At 40.6% G+C, this 15,431-nt stretch overlaps 1 protein-coding gene across 6 annotated transcripts in view; it reads right to left on the bottom strand.

Moving 5' to 3' along the window:
• kif1b (kinesin family member 1B) overlaps positions 1-15,431 on the bottom strand; it is a 60,911-nt gene that overhangs the window by 12,569 nt on the left and 32,911 nt on the right. For 3 of the 6 annotated variants that reach the window (XM_087833841.1, XM_087833842.1, XM_087833843.1), the window contains 10 exons: positions 15,113-15,196; positions 14,771-14,951; positions 14,590-14,662; positions 7,649-7,754; positions 6,175-6,323; positions 3,929-4,107; positions 3,248-3,385; positions 2,173-2,424; positions 462-580; positions 52-137 (listed from right to left, as the gene is read on the bottom strand). In XM_087833841.1, the coding sequence (XP_087689967.1) occupies positions 52-137; positions 462-580; positions 2,173-2,424; positions 3,248-3,385; positions 3,929-4,107; positions 6,175-6,323; positions 7,649-7,754; positions 14,590-14,662; positions 14,771-14,951; positions 15,113-15,196 (1,367 nt within the window). Of the gene's footprint in view, positions 1-51; positions 138-461; positions 581-2,172; positions 2,425-3,247; positions 3,386-3,928; positions 4,108-6,174; positions 6,324-7,448; positions 7,467-7,648; positions 7,755-14,589; positions 14,663-14,770; positions 14,952-15,112; positions 15,197-15,431 lie in introns of all 6 variants that reach the window. The other 3 variants (XM_087833839.1, XM_087833840.1, XM_087833844.1) reach the window with 2 other exon arrangements.

Below are 15,431 nucleotides of genomic sequence, written 5' to 3'. Positions count from 1 at the left end.
TGAACCACAATAATACACATCATCACAGAAAACATGCTGCTCTGGGCTTACCTTTTTGAAGTATTCATCATCAAAGGAAATCTTGGCGGTTCCTGACTGCCTCACTCCTGACCCGTAGTCTGGAGCTTCCTCGTCAGCTACAAAGTGAAAAACCCTCCTGTAATCAGGATCTATCTCAGACACAGATGACTTAAACCGTCAACACGGATCAAAAGGAATACACCGAATCTAAGGAATCTTTTCTTTGCCACTGTATCAGTGGTTAAAAAAAAGGCTCTTCAATATGCTGCCATGCTGCTACTGAACATTAAAAGCAGTTAAATTTACCATTTAAATAGCATAAAAATTGGAAACTTCATATGGCCCAAATACAGGGGCGCTCATATTTAATAAAGAGCAATAAGCGTGCTTTTATCTCCCCCAGTAGGCTCACTCACTAAAGAATCTCATTAATTACTCACCAGCTATAGCCTGGACCCCCACGCGCAGGAAGCCACGCACCTCGCCCTTCTCTGTTACTACGGCAACACGGTGAACCAGAGGTACAGGGTACAGCAGGTTACTCAGGTACACAAAAGCTCTGCGAGTAAAAAAGAGGAGAGAGATATGAAAACCTGAGCGCGGTGCAGTCTGGAAACAGCTGCGGCATTTTTCAGATACAGAAAACATCAACATCCGATTCACGGTGGCGTTCACTAAACTGCTGATATCTGTCGGATCCCAAAGGAGATCTGAGCAGTGTCACAGACGGTTTTCTGACGTCTCTACAAAACATATACAGACTGACAGCAATTCAAACACCCTGCGCACAATCGCTTTGAGTGTTTAGCACATATTAATAATTACAATAACATACTGCAAAATATTAGTGACATTTATGTGAGGAGAAGCAAAAATATAAATTAAGGACCAAAGAAAAATAAAACAAGGGGGGGAATATAAACTCAAACATGCTCCGGGGCGCTGAAATCTGCAGCAGCTCAAACCATCTGTTTTATTTTTAAACTGCGTGACAGGGTGATGACGGATCGCCGGGGCTGCGGCGGTAAAGCCTGTAACAGGGTGGTTTATTGTGCTGCGTTATGGCCGTGTTAGTCTCTTACGCACGCACTCACTGACAGTTTGATTTGTTTTGCTGTACCTCTAATGGCCTACTCTTTTTTTTTTTAACTGTCTGCTGTCCCAGTGCAGGGAGACTCGAGGCTAAGATGGAGGAAAGATATGAATCTGTAAATTCTCTGAAGTCACAGTGACGCAGGTTAGCCGAGCTTAGTTCAGCTCAGTCTGGCTGCACTGATCTGTCGTCTTCTTCTTAGGCAGGAGAGTCGTTTTGTTTTTTTTAAAGTAGCCATTATGTTTACAGCACTGAGGCTGCGGCGTGGGTGCAACGTGAGCTGCTGCAGCATTTCACAACAATGAATTAAAACAAATCCCAGTGAGCCTGATTGAGTGACAACTACCAACTACTGGTCAGTTAATATGAACTACAATCCATCACATGTACACTGTTAAAGCAGACAAGGTTATCAGAACATAATGATGTAATCACAATGTAATAAATAAAAGAAATAAAGAGGAAAAAAAAGATTTAGACGATTAAAAAAAACAACAACAACATAAGATGACAAATAGCCAATCAGCTTTCACACAGCAAATACATGTATTTCGAACACAGATGGCAGTTAATGCAGTCAGCACTGTGATGGTGGCGGGGAATGAGACATCACGCTGGGAGGATGGATAAAGATGGTGGCTTTTTTTGTGGGACTCAGTCTAAATTAAAAGTGTGACTAATCCTATTACGTCCAAAAAGTGCCCGAATTATCTCGAACTGCTCTGAAAACATGATCCGACTCTTTCAGGAAGTCATTTGCGCACATGTGTTTACCATATTTTAAGCTCCTGATCTTCTAACTGTTTAATAATAATGTTGGTGCATTTTGTCCCTTTACATCTATTCACTGCACTGCTGCTCGATGCGAAACTATCAACTATCCAAAATCTATTTCTGCATCGTCACAGGGCGTAATCCAGTACATCCTCAGTTTTTCCTATTTTCTTCACTGGTTTCTCTTTGCTCTGTATCTGCATACACGCAAATAAAAATAAACCAAGCCAACATCAGCTCCTAACTCCTGCCCCAGCCTGTATGTGAACGCCACGGTCACCAACCTTCCCACCAGGATGAACCAGGGGGAGCGGTCGTAGAAGGGGTCCTGGCCATCGCTGAAGATGTCCGAGCCCTCCTCGGTGCCGGCGTCTGAGCTCGTGTCGTCCACGAACGCCTCATCGTCGATCAAGTCAGACATCTCGCTCTGGCGCTCGTCCGCCATCTCCGTGATCTCCGAGTCGGTGGTGGAGAAAGTAGGAGAGGGTGTGCGGTCAGCCAGGTGCTCATTGACGCAACCGTGGAAGATGGGGGAGCTGATGGGGGCGGTAGTTTGGGAAGAGTGGCGAGAACCAAGGATAGGTAAGAGTGGAGCAATAGAGTTAAAACAGCTCAGTGAGCACGGCATCGATGTGACACTTCACTTTCAGAAACAAACATTTCCTTCCTGAAACAACATAAAACACATAGCTGGACACTAACCAGCAGGAAGTAGGTAATGTAAACAATTATCAGCTACACAGAATAATGTGAAGAGTTAATGCAAATAAATTTGTAGGATTCAATTCATAGGCAGCAGGTATTAAGCCAACAGTGTGACAGCGGTTTACAGAAACATGACTATTTTAAACCAAAATGAAACGTCACTTTAAAGGATTAACATACAAATCGTCTCACACAGGCTGAATGAAAAGAGGATAGAATACAAAAATGCCTCAAAGTTCCACATTATCCAAATCCACAATGCTATTAACAAGTGTTTGCATGAATTACAGGCGGATATCAACATGGGAGTGACATGTGAGAACAGACACAGCAAAATGATACACAGGATAAAAAAAACAAACTACAAAAAGCAACACAGGATTCAAATGTGACATCAAATAAAATAATAAATACAAAAAGGAAAGTTGATATGTGACATGAAATCATGTGGGAAAATAAAATCAACAGCAAAAAAATAAAAATGAAGGATTTCTGCGAGGAGCAAAACACCAACAGACATAAATAATAAAACACGAGGCCCACATGTGTGAAAACGCTGGTGCATGTAACGTCAATGGCAGAGGATGAAAGTGAGAAGTGGAACACGAGTGAACGTGATGCACCGTACGCTTCTGTTGGTTCTGCGTTACATACCTCCCCACGAGTTTGAACCAGTGGAAACGGTCATAGAAGGGGTCGTTTCCTGTCAAAGTGCCCTCACAATCCTCCTGGTGCGTGGAGGCCATTTCTCCAGCGCGGTCGTACATCGCTCTCATCTGGTCCAGCCTCTGCCTGCAAATGACAAGCGAGTCATTTTAATGGAAGAGCGATGAGAAAGATAGAGCTCCTAAAAGTCAGAAGGCAGAGACTGCTGGGTGTACAGACGCTGATATCATAGCTCTTTGTGTCTTTCTTGCATTCCTGGTACAGGAAATATAAGAAGAGGCACACAAAAAAAATAAATTAGCACAAAAGCCGATAGATACAAACAAAAAAAGGAAAAAGAAAGTTTAAAATACTTAAAATATCTTTTGGTAAATTATTTCTTATACAGGTTAGTTACTCTAAAATTACAGTTAAAATCTGAAGTTAGGGCTTTTATTATTATTATCATTATTATTGTTGAGAATGGTCTTTCAGTGATAGACGATGCCAGTTTATTAGGTACACCTGTTTAACAGCATTTTAAAAATAACCAATTTGAAAAAAAAAACAAACAACAACAAAAAACCTCAAGTATGTGTCAAACGTGTCTCAATTGGAGCTTCAGGATTTAAATGTATGTATTGTAAATAAACTCAGGAATAGTTTAAGAAGGAAAAGTGGAAGCATTACTTGAGTTTTTCAAGGGACCAGTAGTGCGTGGCTCCATTCTTCAGGTCTTGAACCTCTACAGCGACCACGGTGCGAGGGAAAGGCCTCGGGTCACGATCTTTCTCTGGCTCTGGGGGAAGGAGCTCAGGGGGCAGTGGCGAGTACGGCGTGTCTGTCAGCAAGACAAACTGGAACTGGACCTGATGAATGATGGGAAAGGACGAATACAAGGGACTGTTTATATCTTCAGGTAAGTAAATGTTCGAAGGTTGATATCGTGAAGCTGAAAGATCAGATGAACACCCCTCCACTCCCTTCCTCTTCATGCCCTTTTGATCTCAGCATTAACACTAAAGCAATTAATAACATTCAATATAAATCACACACAGATAGAAACCCAAGATATAATCCTGTCAGCTTGTGATGAAAATGGCCTGGAAATGTGACAAATGACTCATTACTGGTATTAATCACAGAGGGCCTAGAAGTGGACACGCATTTAAATCACACTTTTATCCCTGATGAGGGAGGTAAACCAGGCATCAGTTTTATTTAAAGGAGTTTTGACAGGGACATAAAAAAATAAATATCTGTGTGACCTTTAAATAATAATAATAATAATAATAATAATAATAAAACTTTATTTATATAGCACCTTTCTAGACAGAATCACAAAGTGCTGCACATAAGATAACAAATAATAAAAGGGTAAAACAGACAATATAAACAGAAATTTAACCAAAAACAGTTTTAAAAAGGAGAGTTTTGAGTCCACAGTTCTTAATGTATGAGGGAGAGAGTTCCACAGTCTCAGGGCCACAGTGGCAAAAGCTCTGTCACCCTTAGTTCTCATCTTAGTCTGTTTTATATCAAGTAAGCCCTGATAAGATGACCTCAGGGACCTGCTAGGGACATAGGGCTGTAGCAGATCGGAGATGTAGAGTGGTGCCAGTCCATGCAAGGCTCTAAATGTCAAGACCAGGATCTTAAAATGTACTCTAAATTAACAGGAAGCCAGTGTAGCTGAAATAGCAATGGTGTCACATGTGAATACTTGGAGGATTTTATCAACAGCCTGGTTGCAGCGTTTTTCACAACCTGCAGACGATCCAGAGAACCTTTGCTTAGACACATATACATACATAATAATGGAATGGCATTGATATACAGCTTTGTTATCTTAGTAACCGTTTAAAGTGCTTTAAAGTAAAAGCCAAACCTCTAACCTTGAGGCCGATGTCAGTGAGTTTCAAACTGGGCCGAGACTTTTAGCAGATACACCAATGTTATCAATTTGAAACTGCTACTCTGCATTGTTCTCGAGCTGTCGCATGCACAAACTTGGGTGTCCAGATAAGATCAAAAACAGGAAGCTTCTTACAGTGAGGCGACACCTCCTTTAACAAGGAGGGTGTCGCCATTTTTATTTATTTTTTTGCTGGTTCTTTAAAATGTATCAACCACATCCAAAGAACACCAAAATGGTCTACTGCTAAAATCTAAAAAAACTGAAGGCCTGCATCACTTTTAATTTTGTGTTAGCATGCTGCACGCTAATGTGGCCACAATTAGCACTAGCCAAACACAACAGACCTGTGTGGGAAATGCAATGCTAAGCCAACAAACATATAAAATAGACAAATAGAATAGAATAGCCTTTTATTGTCATTGAACATGCACAATGAAACTGTAGAGGGAAGCATGCATAAGAAAAGTCTGGTCACAATACAAGTAATTTCTGAAATGTCAACACCGCTGCATGAAAACATTTTGTACTGAACGAGTCTATCCTCTTTGTGGGCTTTATTGCCAGCCGACAGCTCTCAGATGGCTGTTCCCATCTTGATGAAGCTGTATTATATAAACGGGGCTTCTTGAGAGGAGGGCTTTAAATAAATAAGGAGCTAAAATGGAACTTTTCTTTTTACAGAGCTGAAAAAGAGGCGGGGAAACAGCGTATAGTGTAAGGATGATAATATTTTATTTTAACACTAAGTTATCTAAGCACACTCTGCAAACCCTAAAATAATGCTAGGAACCTGTAAGTCATTATTATATGGAAAATATTTTATGCAGCAACCTTTAAGTCTAACATCCTCTGACCCATTAACGTCATCAGGCGCTTCCCTTGTGACACTCTCCCAGGCCTGAGGGTGTGTCATGTGGGTTTGTGTTTAGGTGTCAGTGAAATACGTAGAAAATGACAGATTATTGCTATGAGGGTGATTCACTTCAAGGTAAATAAAGAGAAATACCAATTCACTTACTTTCTTCTTCAGTTCCACACTGATGGCGTTAGCCTCTTTTAGGTAGACGGCATTTCCCCACAGCTGATCTCGAAGGGAGGTGAACTGATGGTACCTCCACTTCCTGAAGGCCCACTGAGCCAGCTCAAACTCATGCTGAGTCCACGGCACTGTGCGGATACAAAAGACAGAGGGGGCGTTATCAAGATAAATACAGCAGTTATTAAACCTTACAAATCAAATAATCATAAAACCCAAAAGGACCATAGCTTTGATTTAGCCCAGCTACAGATCTATCCTACTTAGCATTAATGCTTGAAATTCAAGAGGATCTCTCAGTTATAGCATTTTGTCAACTTTACTTTGAAGGTAACATTACTTGTAGGCACTGACTGCAGTATCAACAGTTTCTTTTTGAGGCCCTCAAACAGAATTAATGAAAAAAGTTCCAGAAAAGCATGAAACTTACAAACGTATGCGTCAAGAACCAAAACTAAGAGGTTTCTTGTATGAAACTACAATCTGAGCATAAAGGTTCGGTTTTGTCACAATAAATAGAACCCCTTTAAACATGACAGAGCCCGTATTCACATTAGGTTTCATTTTGACTAATGTGCCACCTAGATGGATGAGATTAAGACTAAATTAATTAATGACCCATCGCTGGTTATTACCAGTCTTTCATCCAGACTTAAAATGATGGAAACCAGCACAGAGGCATGCTCTGAACCCTGAAACAGTGATTTAATGACAATCTGTCATCACTGGGCTGAATAAGTATGGTCCTTTAGACTTCATAATGATGAGCATTTCTGACCTGGTCTCCCTTGAAAAAAAAAAAATCTCAATGGATTTTTTGGTTAAACAGAGGTTTAGTAAAAGTAATATATAAATTTATGTAAAACAACATATACCATTAGTAGTATGTTTTATTGTGCATGGACTAGAGGACAGGTGTCGAACTCCAGGCCTCGAGGGCCGGTGTCCTGCAGGTTTTAGATGTATCCTTGATCCAAAACAGCTGATTTAAATGGCTAAATGACCTCCTCAACATGTTCTCCAGAAGCCTGGTAATGAACTAATCATTTGATTTAGATGTGTTGACCCAGGGTATTATCTAAAACCTGCAGGACACCGGCCCTCGAGGCTTGGAGTTCGACACCCCTGGACTAGAGGATGTACTAGTTTTGAGCTAGTTTTCTGTTAATACCTTCAATGGGTAATTAATGTGGCACTATTAAAATACTTGAATCTGAATGAAAGTGATATTATGAATATGTAAATACTATACGCACATCCAAGGAGTTTAGGCTCTGGACACAAAGTGTGGAAGAAAACAGACACAGTTCATTTATATATTTATATATATAAAAATAAACACACACGTACTCACCCACACATATATATCTATATATACATATATATATTTTAGCATTACATGTAGTGTGTACCGGAAAAACAATCATCTTCAGGTCTGAAAATGCATACTACACACCTTCCTCTTCCTCCTCCTCCTCCAACTCTTCTTCATCGGGTGTCTCAGCTATCAGTGAGCGAGTCTCCACCTGTTTCTGAAGCTCCTGCAATTTGCTCTCGTAAACCTGGACACCAACACAGGGAAGAGGAGAGAGAACGTGGAAAACTGTCCATCAGCCGCAACAACAGGTGACGCCAACCCAACGAGGGTTTTATTTGTGAAAAACGAGCACTGAAGACCGATTATGAAGCCAAATGATGCGCGCTTCTGGATGTGTAATAGCATTAAACTGGTTTATAGTTATTAGATTGTGAGCCCTACCCTTATATTATGAATTTCTAGATAAATATGTTGCACATAAGCAATTCATGCATCATTACAAAGGAAAAAAAAGATATTTCTACTGTCCATGAAACTAAGATATTATTAAATCCAGGACTAAAGAGATTCAATAAAGTTCTAATTATGTGGATCGCTCAGCTCTTCACCAGTACAACAAAGGAAAAACCATCTCCTTTGTAAGTATGTAAGAGCATAAACTGTGGGATACTTTCTATACTAATCAATGAGGAAAAAAAAGCATCTGAGAGCAGTGGTATGAGTGGAAGCAGAGAGGTGCCGGTAGAAGCTGAGTCAACTGTAATCCAATGAGGGGCGCCATCATCATCATCAGGACAGGCTGTGTTCCCAATGACCTCATCCTGTTTGTTCACAGTCTTCTGAGAAGACAATGCAGCCTTTTCATTTGTCTGCTGAACTCCTACCAGCAAGCTGACGTCTCCTCGTTTAAGGAGCCCGTGGAAATCCAGCATGAAAGTTTCACCGATCAACTCGAAGCTTATTTAGAGTTTATTAGAAGGACACTTTAAGCACCTTTAACCTGACTGTTGCAAATTATTAACCCTGCACGCTGCCTACATGCAGATTCTACTCCTATTTAGGTTTAGTGGTAGTGGAAAACAAATACCAGCAATATGTAACAAACAACTGCACATGGATCATGTCATTTTATTTCATTTCATTCATACCTTGACAATAAAACACATAGTTGTGGTATATCCTTTATGAAAACCAGTGAACAATACTGTTCAATGTTAATGTGCTCTATCAAGGAGCAACGCAACTCTGTACACAGCCACAATGAGGCACTTTATGTGGTTGTAGGTTCAAAAAACACAAGATGTACGACACTCAGACACAGAGACCTAGCATACTTCTAAATGCAGATTTCAGAGCTGTACACACGGTGGTTCATTTGATGCTGTACACTGTCCAGCTTACCCGGTCACCATCTGCACCAGAGCTTATGTTAAACAACTTTCTTTTAATAGATTCATCAGGGCTGAGGAAATGTAAGCTACTCCATGCACAGATAGTCAGACATATGAGGGGAAGGCTGGCTGAATATGTCATGTCATTTGGTTTTTTTGTTACAGCATAGTAAGGCAGAATTTATACCGTCAAAACTTAAGAGCATAAAAAAGAAAATAAATTCAAATCCCAGGCTTAACAATACGATAGTCCTCAAAGGTCTCTCCCGTCCTGCTGTGAGTGTCGCTGTTTGTCTGAAATAATTTGAAGACCATCTGATATCTAATGTTAATAATTAATGGGGGTTCTTTTAAAGCTAAAAATGCAGCAGACAACAGGCCGATTAAAAAGGTAGGCAAATACGCACACGCTAAAGCACAGAGGCAAAAACACTGATACAGACTACTGAAGTTATTAACATGGGCAACAGATTTCACAGACCATCACACCCATATCTGTCTCGGTTGTGTGAATACGCAGCTAAAAACAAGGCAGTCCTTAAAAAAAACAAAAATCTCATTTGATATGGACATTTTCTCTGAATACCATTATGCAAACATTTCAAGTCTTTGTCCTGCTTCCAACATTTTTAGGGCAAGTCTTTGGGAACCCTGACAACACTCTGTAGGGCATCCATCCGAAACACAGTGAACTCTGTGCTTACTCAATGAGCCACAAACCTAAAATGTAATTTTAACCAGACTGAGTGCTTCATGCAGAAAGAAAAGGGGGAACTATTCAGTGAAACTTTGAAATGGATACAATTTGCATTCACGTACAATCGAGGGTGCTCTCTGTGCTTTTCAGCGTAGTGGTTCTTGCATTTCGGCGCGTCTTTAGTGAGCTCCAAAACTCATGGACATGTTTTAAAACCTTTTTTGGACTTGGTCTGCTTTTAAAACATATTTTTAAAAGAACTTAGTATCTTTAAAAATTAGTGCAGTCAATAACAAATTATGCAGCTTATCCGTGAAGTGAGGAAGTGCAAAACACTGTCATGTAAGTAGTTGGTAGCTACATATTTGAAGTTTTTTTTTGTTTTTTGGTTAAACTGTAAAGTAAAAAGAAAGACAGGAAAAAGTTTGTAATCAAGCAAATAAGATGATTGCTAAAAAATGTATAAGTCAGTATGTTATTGATAAAAAGTTAGTTTTGGTTAGGTAAGGTATGAAGCTTCCTTTACAAAATTAATCTGCAAACCTGTCCGTAGGCACTGAATTAAAAGGAAGGCAAAGAAAATACTGAATTGCAAAGGCAGAGCAGGATTAATAGAGTTAGAGCATCTAAAAAGGCACTTTAAAAAAAACCCACTTTTATATGTCAGTCTGTTTAAAAGGCACACGATTGACTGGTGCTTCAAGTTATTCCTCAAGTGGTCTTTTGATTCCAGATCTAGGCCAATGATGCGTTATAACAAAATGCTTTATGAGGTAAACATGATCGTGCTAAAGACAACTGATTCTCCCATCCTACCGTGCAGCTCAACAGTACGTAGATAAAACACTGGGTGTGTTCTGTTGCTAAAGTGGGCACCAACAAAAATGCGTATTGGACACGTCACTATGTTCATGTCACAGTGGCCATTTAAAAAAAACAAAAAAAACACAACACTCTACTTTCATCAATACTAAAATGGCAATAATGTAAACTCAGAAATTCGACCGTGAAAGTAATTTGGCAAATCAAAGTGTGATTCATCAACTTGTCACACATGCTGATAAATGAAGAGTAGGCGTGACATGTTAAAAAAAATTATCTGTTGGCTTTGAATCCTTTGAATTCCAGTGACAGTGATGACAATGCACACGATGCAGAAAACAAATGATAAAAATTTCATATGATGATACTGATGGTGATAAAATGTCTCTTTTTTTATATATATATTTATATATAACACATACAATACTTGGATCAACCAGTAACACCGATCTAGTGCAATAGTCACAGTCACTTTTGTCAGAGCTGTTGTGATCTGTAATGTGTTTGCCTACTAAAAGTCTGTCAATCTACTTCCTCACTCCTCAAGTCCCACTCAGACCGTCGTCTCTCTGCTGGCTTTTAGGTTCGGAGCAGACATTTGCCTGCGCATTCGTGGAGGTGGCTGAAAGGTGACTGGATGGTTAGGATGGTCAGTGTGATGGTAATGCTGGTAACCATTGAAGCCGCCATCGGCATACATCGCGCCGTTATAGTGGCATGGCTGTTGGTGGTGGTGAGGCTGGGGATGTGCTGGCTGGTTCTGATAGTGGCGGGGCTGGTAGAAAGCCTGCGTATACCTCCTGTTGCTTTCAGACTGCTGCAGTGACTCCATGGAGCCCGAGGGACGCTGACGGTGATTAAAGGAGTTGCTGCGGCCTCGTTCGTGCAGCTGCTGATGTTGGTTGTTCCTATAGTTATGCCTGTGACCCTGGTTTAAACCTTGGTCAGAGTCCTTGCTTCTGCGCTGAACTGATGGGCTTTGCAGCGCTGGAGAGACTTGGATAACTGAAGCAGCCATCTTATCGCTACACTGTACATCTTCTCCAGCTAGGCTTTCTGCCTCCTCTTCCTCTACAGCTTCTTTGGGCACCTTTAACTCTATAACCTGCTCATCTGTAATTATGATATGAGTACCCGGGCTCCACGAGTTACGGTGCTTTGGATTACTTTTGAAGGGGAAGCGTAATTTACGGTCTTCTGGTGGTATAAAGCGATGAGGCCCGGGATGCCGGCGGAGCTGCTTGGAGATCTCTTGTTGCTGTAGATTCTTGAGGCGCAGCTGCTCTTGACGCATCCAGCGCATGTGGCCTCGCTTTAGCGTTGAATCATCTGCCGTACTTTGGCCTGTTAGTGAATCTGCATCTTCTTCGTCAGGCTTTTCAGGCACAGGTAGTTTTCCTTCCTGAGGGCTTGGAGTTCTTGCTTCACAAGTAGAGGGACCTACAATGGGAGGCTTTTCTTGGCCCTCTGGGGTTATGAGCGGTAGGACCTTTTCCATTTTAACCATCTTATTCCTGAGGGCGCGGATCTCCTCATCCTTCATGTTATTCTGTTTCTTCACCTCCTGCAGGATGTCCTCGAGTTTATCAATGTGCACTTTTAGTTCGTCCATAACAACTCCTCCGGGTCGAGACCCATTGGTCATGACATCCTCAATGCGCTCGTCACCAACCCCTACAGTGTCCCAAACATCCCGAGCCACCGCCCTCCACGAGTCCCGCTCGTTGGGGTCCTTCTTGCCATAGCTAGCGCAAAGCTCCTTCATCTTTACAATAGCCAATGCCTCAATTTCCTGCCGTGTGTGACGGAAGTCATTGAGCGCCACTTCGTAGCAGATTTCTTTGACTGCCTGGATCTTCAGGTCAGAGATGGTGACCCACTTAGAGTCCTTGGTGATGCGGCGCCGCTGAGGGATCTGGTACATTTTCACTGGCTCTCTTCTTTTCCCACTGCTGGGTAATCCACACTTTTTCACTATGGTTTGGAGCTTGCTGGGAGGTAGCTTTTCCCTCAGGGAAGTGATCAGTCTCCAGCTCTCTTCGCAAGACCTCTTATCTGAGTCATCCCCACTATCAGAGTCTCCATCCTTGAGAAAACAACACAGGACACAAACCAGATGGGTCCCCCCCCAAAAAAAGGAGAAATTACAATGGGAAATCAGGGAGAGGATGAAAAGATGGCTTTTAAAAAAAAAAAAAAAAAAAAAGAATGAACATATAAATATGCAACAAGGGAACACCAACCAAGAGTCAAAGTTATATCAGAAGATTACGTTCTGTCTTAAGCGCAGACAGCATTTCCAAATTCTGGATTTTTAACCAAAGGTGACAATTACACTAATATTAGAAACATTTTGCATACATCATTATTATACAAGATGTATGGCAACATGCAAGATTATTTTTAAAGTTATTCTGAAAATAAAGCTATAGAAACGGGGAAAATTAATTCACAAGAAACAGTGGCTTCCATTGACTTTCTTGTCAGTTTTCCCTCTCTAACGGCGCTATGGATATAAATTCATGCTCAACACAACACTCGCTAAAAACTTTTTATATGTCTGAAATGGATGTGTCCTTTTTGGACCTTATTGTTCCCAGTGTTGCATATTGATATTAAAGGTAAAGCATGTCTATCATGATTAGAAAGAAAATATCAATAGATGATAGTTGCTGATTGGAGCACATCTGTACTGTTTTGTGATATTCCTCTTCTTAGTGGAAAATTTTGTGAGTTGGATCCCAAACATGCTACAGCAGCATGCATGTAGATGAATTCTGGAGCTTTCCCCCTTTAGTCCAGAAGGTTTGAGTGGCTTTAGTATTAGTGGTAAGTTAGCAGACAGTGTTCTTGCAGTTGATCAGAAAGCCAGTAGAGAGAGGAGATGCAGAAGTGCGGATAAGTGTTAATCCACTACAAGAAAGTTGTTAGTTGGAGGAAAAAAAAAAAAATGCAGTTTCTCATTTTTTGGAGACAGCATACATTACAGATCACAACCAGTAGAGATCATTTCGATTGTGTGTATGAGACTGTACGTATCTTTGGGAAGAATTGGACGTGTTATGTCCCTGGGAGTCTGAACCCTCTGTGTGTAATTCTGCACATATAAAACCACCAGGATGTGAACGAGGCCCCGTGATTCACTGAGTTAACTGTGAGCAGTGGTAACTGTTGTTCAGTCGTGCCCTCACAGATGCCAAAGAAGTCAATGAGAAACCACATTGTCACTATCTGTCAAAAACTACAGCAGAAGTTGTTGTTATCACAATGCATTGTACATATCTGCAACTGCATTGAAGAGATGAAACTCAGGACAAAACAGAGTAAGAAAACTAGAGTAGAAATCTAATCCAAGCAAATCAACAGCCACTTCAGAGTTGACCAGCTCCGGCAAACACTGCAACTTAGTCCACAACCAGTACTGAATGAGTTAAGAAAACATGCTATTAAAATGAACCATGCAAAAGCAGCGGCACTTTTTAACATGTTTTTCGATGCTGATAAATGCTGAATCGGTTTTAAAGGAAATTTGATCTTCATATCAAATCAATTTTAGCTGCAAGTTGCTGTTTTGCAAGATTCAGATCCACTAAAGAAGACACAAGAAAGGGGAAAACAGGGGTTTGGAAAGGGGAAAGCTTTACAGTCTAATTCTTGCTCAATCAAGCTGCTACAGAAAAAAATAAATAAATTGTTGAACACAAGAGGACAGCCAGTAAAAGCTTATCCGTCTCAAACCAGAAAAACTTCCATGCAAAAAGAACAGACATGCGCTAGGAGTAAAAGTGTGATTCACACATAAACATCTCAAAGTGTCAGAGCTCGGAGTGAGAATTAGTACTAGTGAGATTTAAAAGGACCAAATGAAACCATCATCCAAAGAAACAAGCTGTCAAATTGTAACTGATCGTAGCTTTGGAGATACTTTTACTTTGAAATCCACAAGAGATGGCCTGAAGTACATCAAAAAAACAATCACACACAAAATATCCCAAACTAGCACGTTCACTCAATAGGCTGCGTCTAGTAGCGATTTCATTAACTTTAACAAAAGCTACAGCTCCTTTTACACCCACTCTGCACTTATTACTAACTGGTTTAAAACATCTTTGATAACAAAAAACAGAGTGAGTTCTTTAAATTCACAAAAGGGGCTTATTTGAACTCACCAGTCGCTGCTGCTCCAGAAGCTGATCGGCTTCTTCCTTCTCTTTTTTGTACAAGATTTCCATCTCAGTGAGTCTACACAGCAGAGTAAAATAAAAGTTTTGAAACACATCAAACAATCCACATTTAATGCCACACGACTACTCGCATATTTAAAATAAATGAACGTCATAGATTGCATACCTTTTCTCCATTTCCTGCTTCATGTCAATGCCCTGTTTCTCCAGGAGTTCTCTCTGAGCAAATGTCCAATCGACGGGCTCCACGGGGGTTTCGGCCGATGGCGTCTTCTCCCTTTCAGCTCTGGCCTGCTCTGGGTGGTTGAACCGGAACACGTGGTTCTTTCCCATAATGATGCGATTGCCTTAAAGAAGGCAGCACAAGCATGAAAAAAAAATTTCTTAAACGCTACAGGTCATCAATACATTTCATAATTTGGGCATTAGGAAATTAGTTACATCATATCTGCTTACAGACATCACGCAAATGTTCACAGTTTGTATAGAAAACTTTCTACACACATACCTGAACGAAGCTGGATCGAGTCCTCAACACGCTTGCCGTTGACGTAGGTCTCCGATCCCTCGCAGGGCACCAGCATGACAATAACTTTAGCAAAAAACAAACCAATCGCAAATCAATCATTCTGAATGACTCATCACCATTCAAAAAAAACAAACAAAAAGAAAACAAACCCACAAATATGTCACCCATTAGATGTAGTCTATATATTTATTAGGGGTGCAACGATACTCGTATCGATATTGAACCGTTAGATACTGTGCTTTCGGTTCGGTACGCATGTGTATGAACAATACAAAATTTTAAATTTATTTTATCAACT

Source organism: Neolamprologus brichardi, chromosome 20, assembly GCF_056152115.1.
Source record: "Neolamprologus brichardi isolate AB-2024 chromosome 20, ASM5615211v1, whole genome shotgun sequence".
Lineage (NCBI taxonomy): Eukaryota > Metazoa > Chordata > Actinopteri > Cichliformes > Cichlidae > Neolamprologus > Neolamprologus brichardi.
This window is presented reverse-complemented; position numbering and strand designations above follow the sequence as displayed.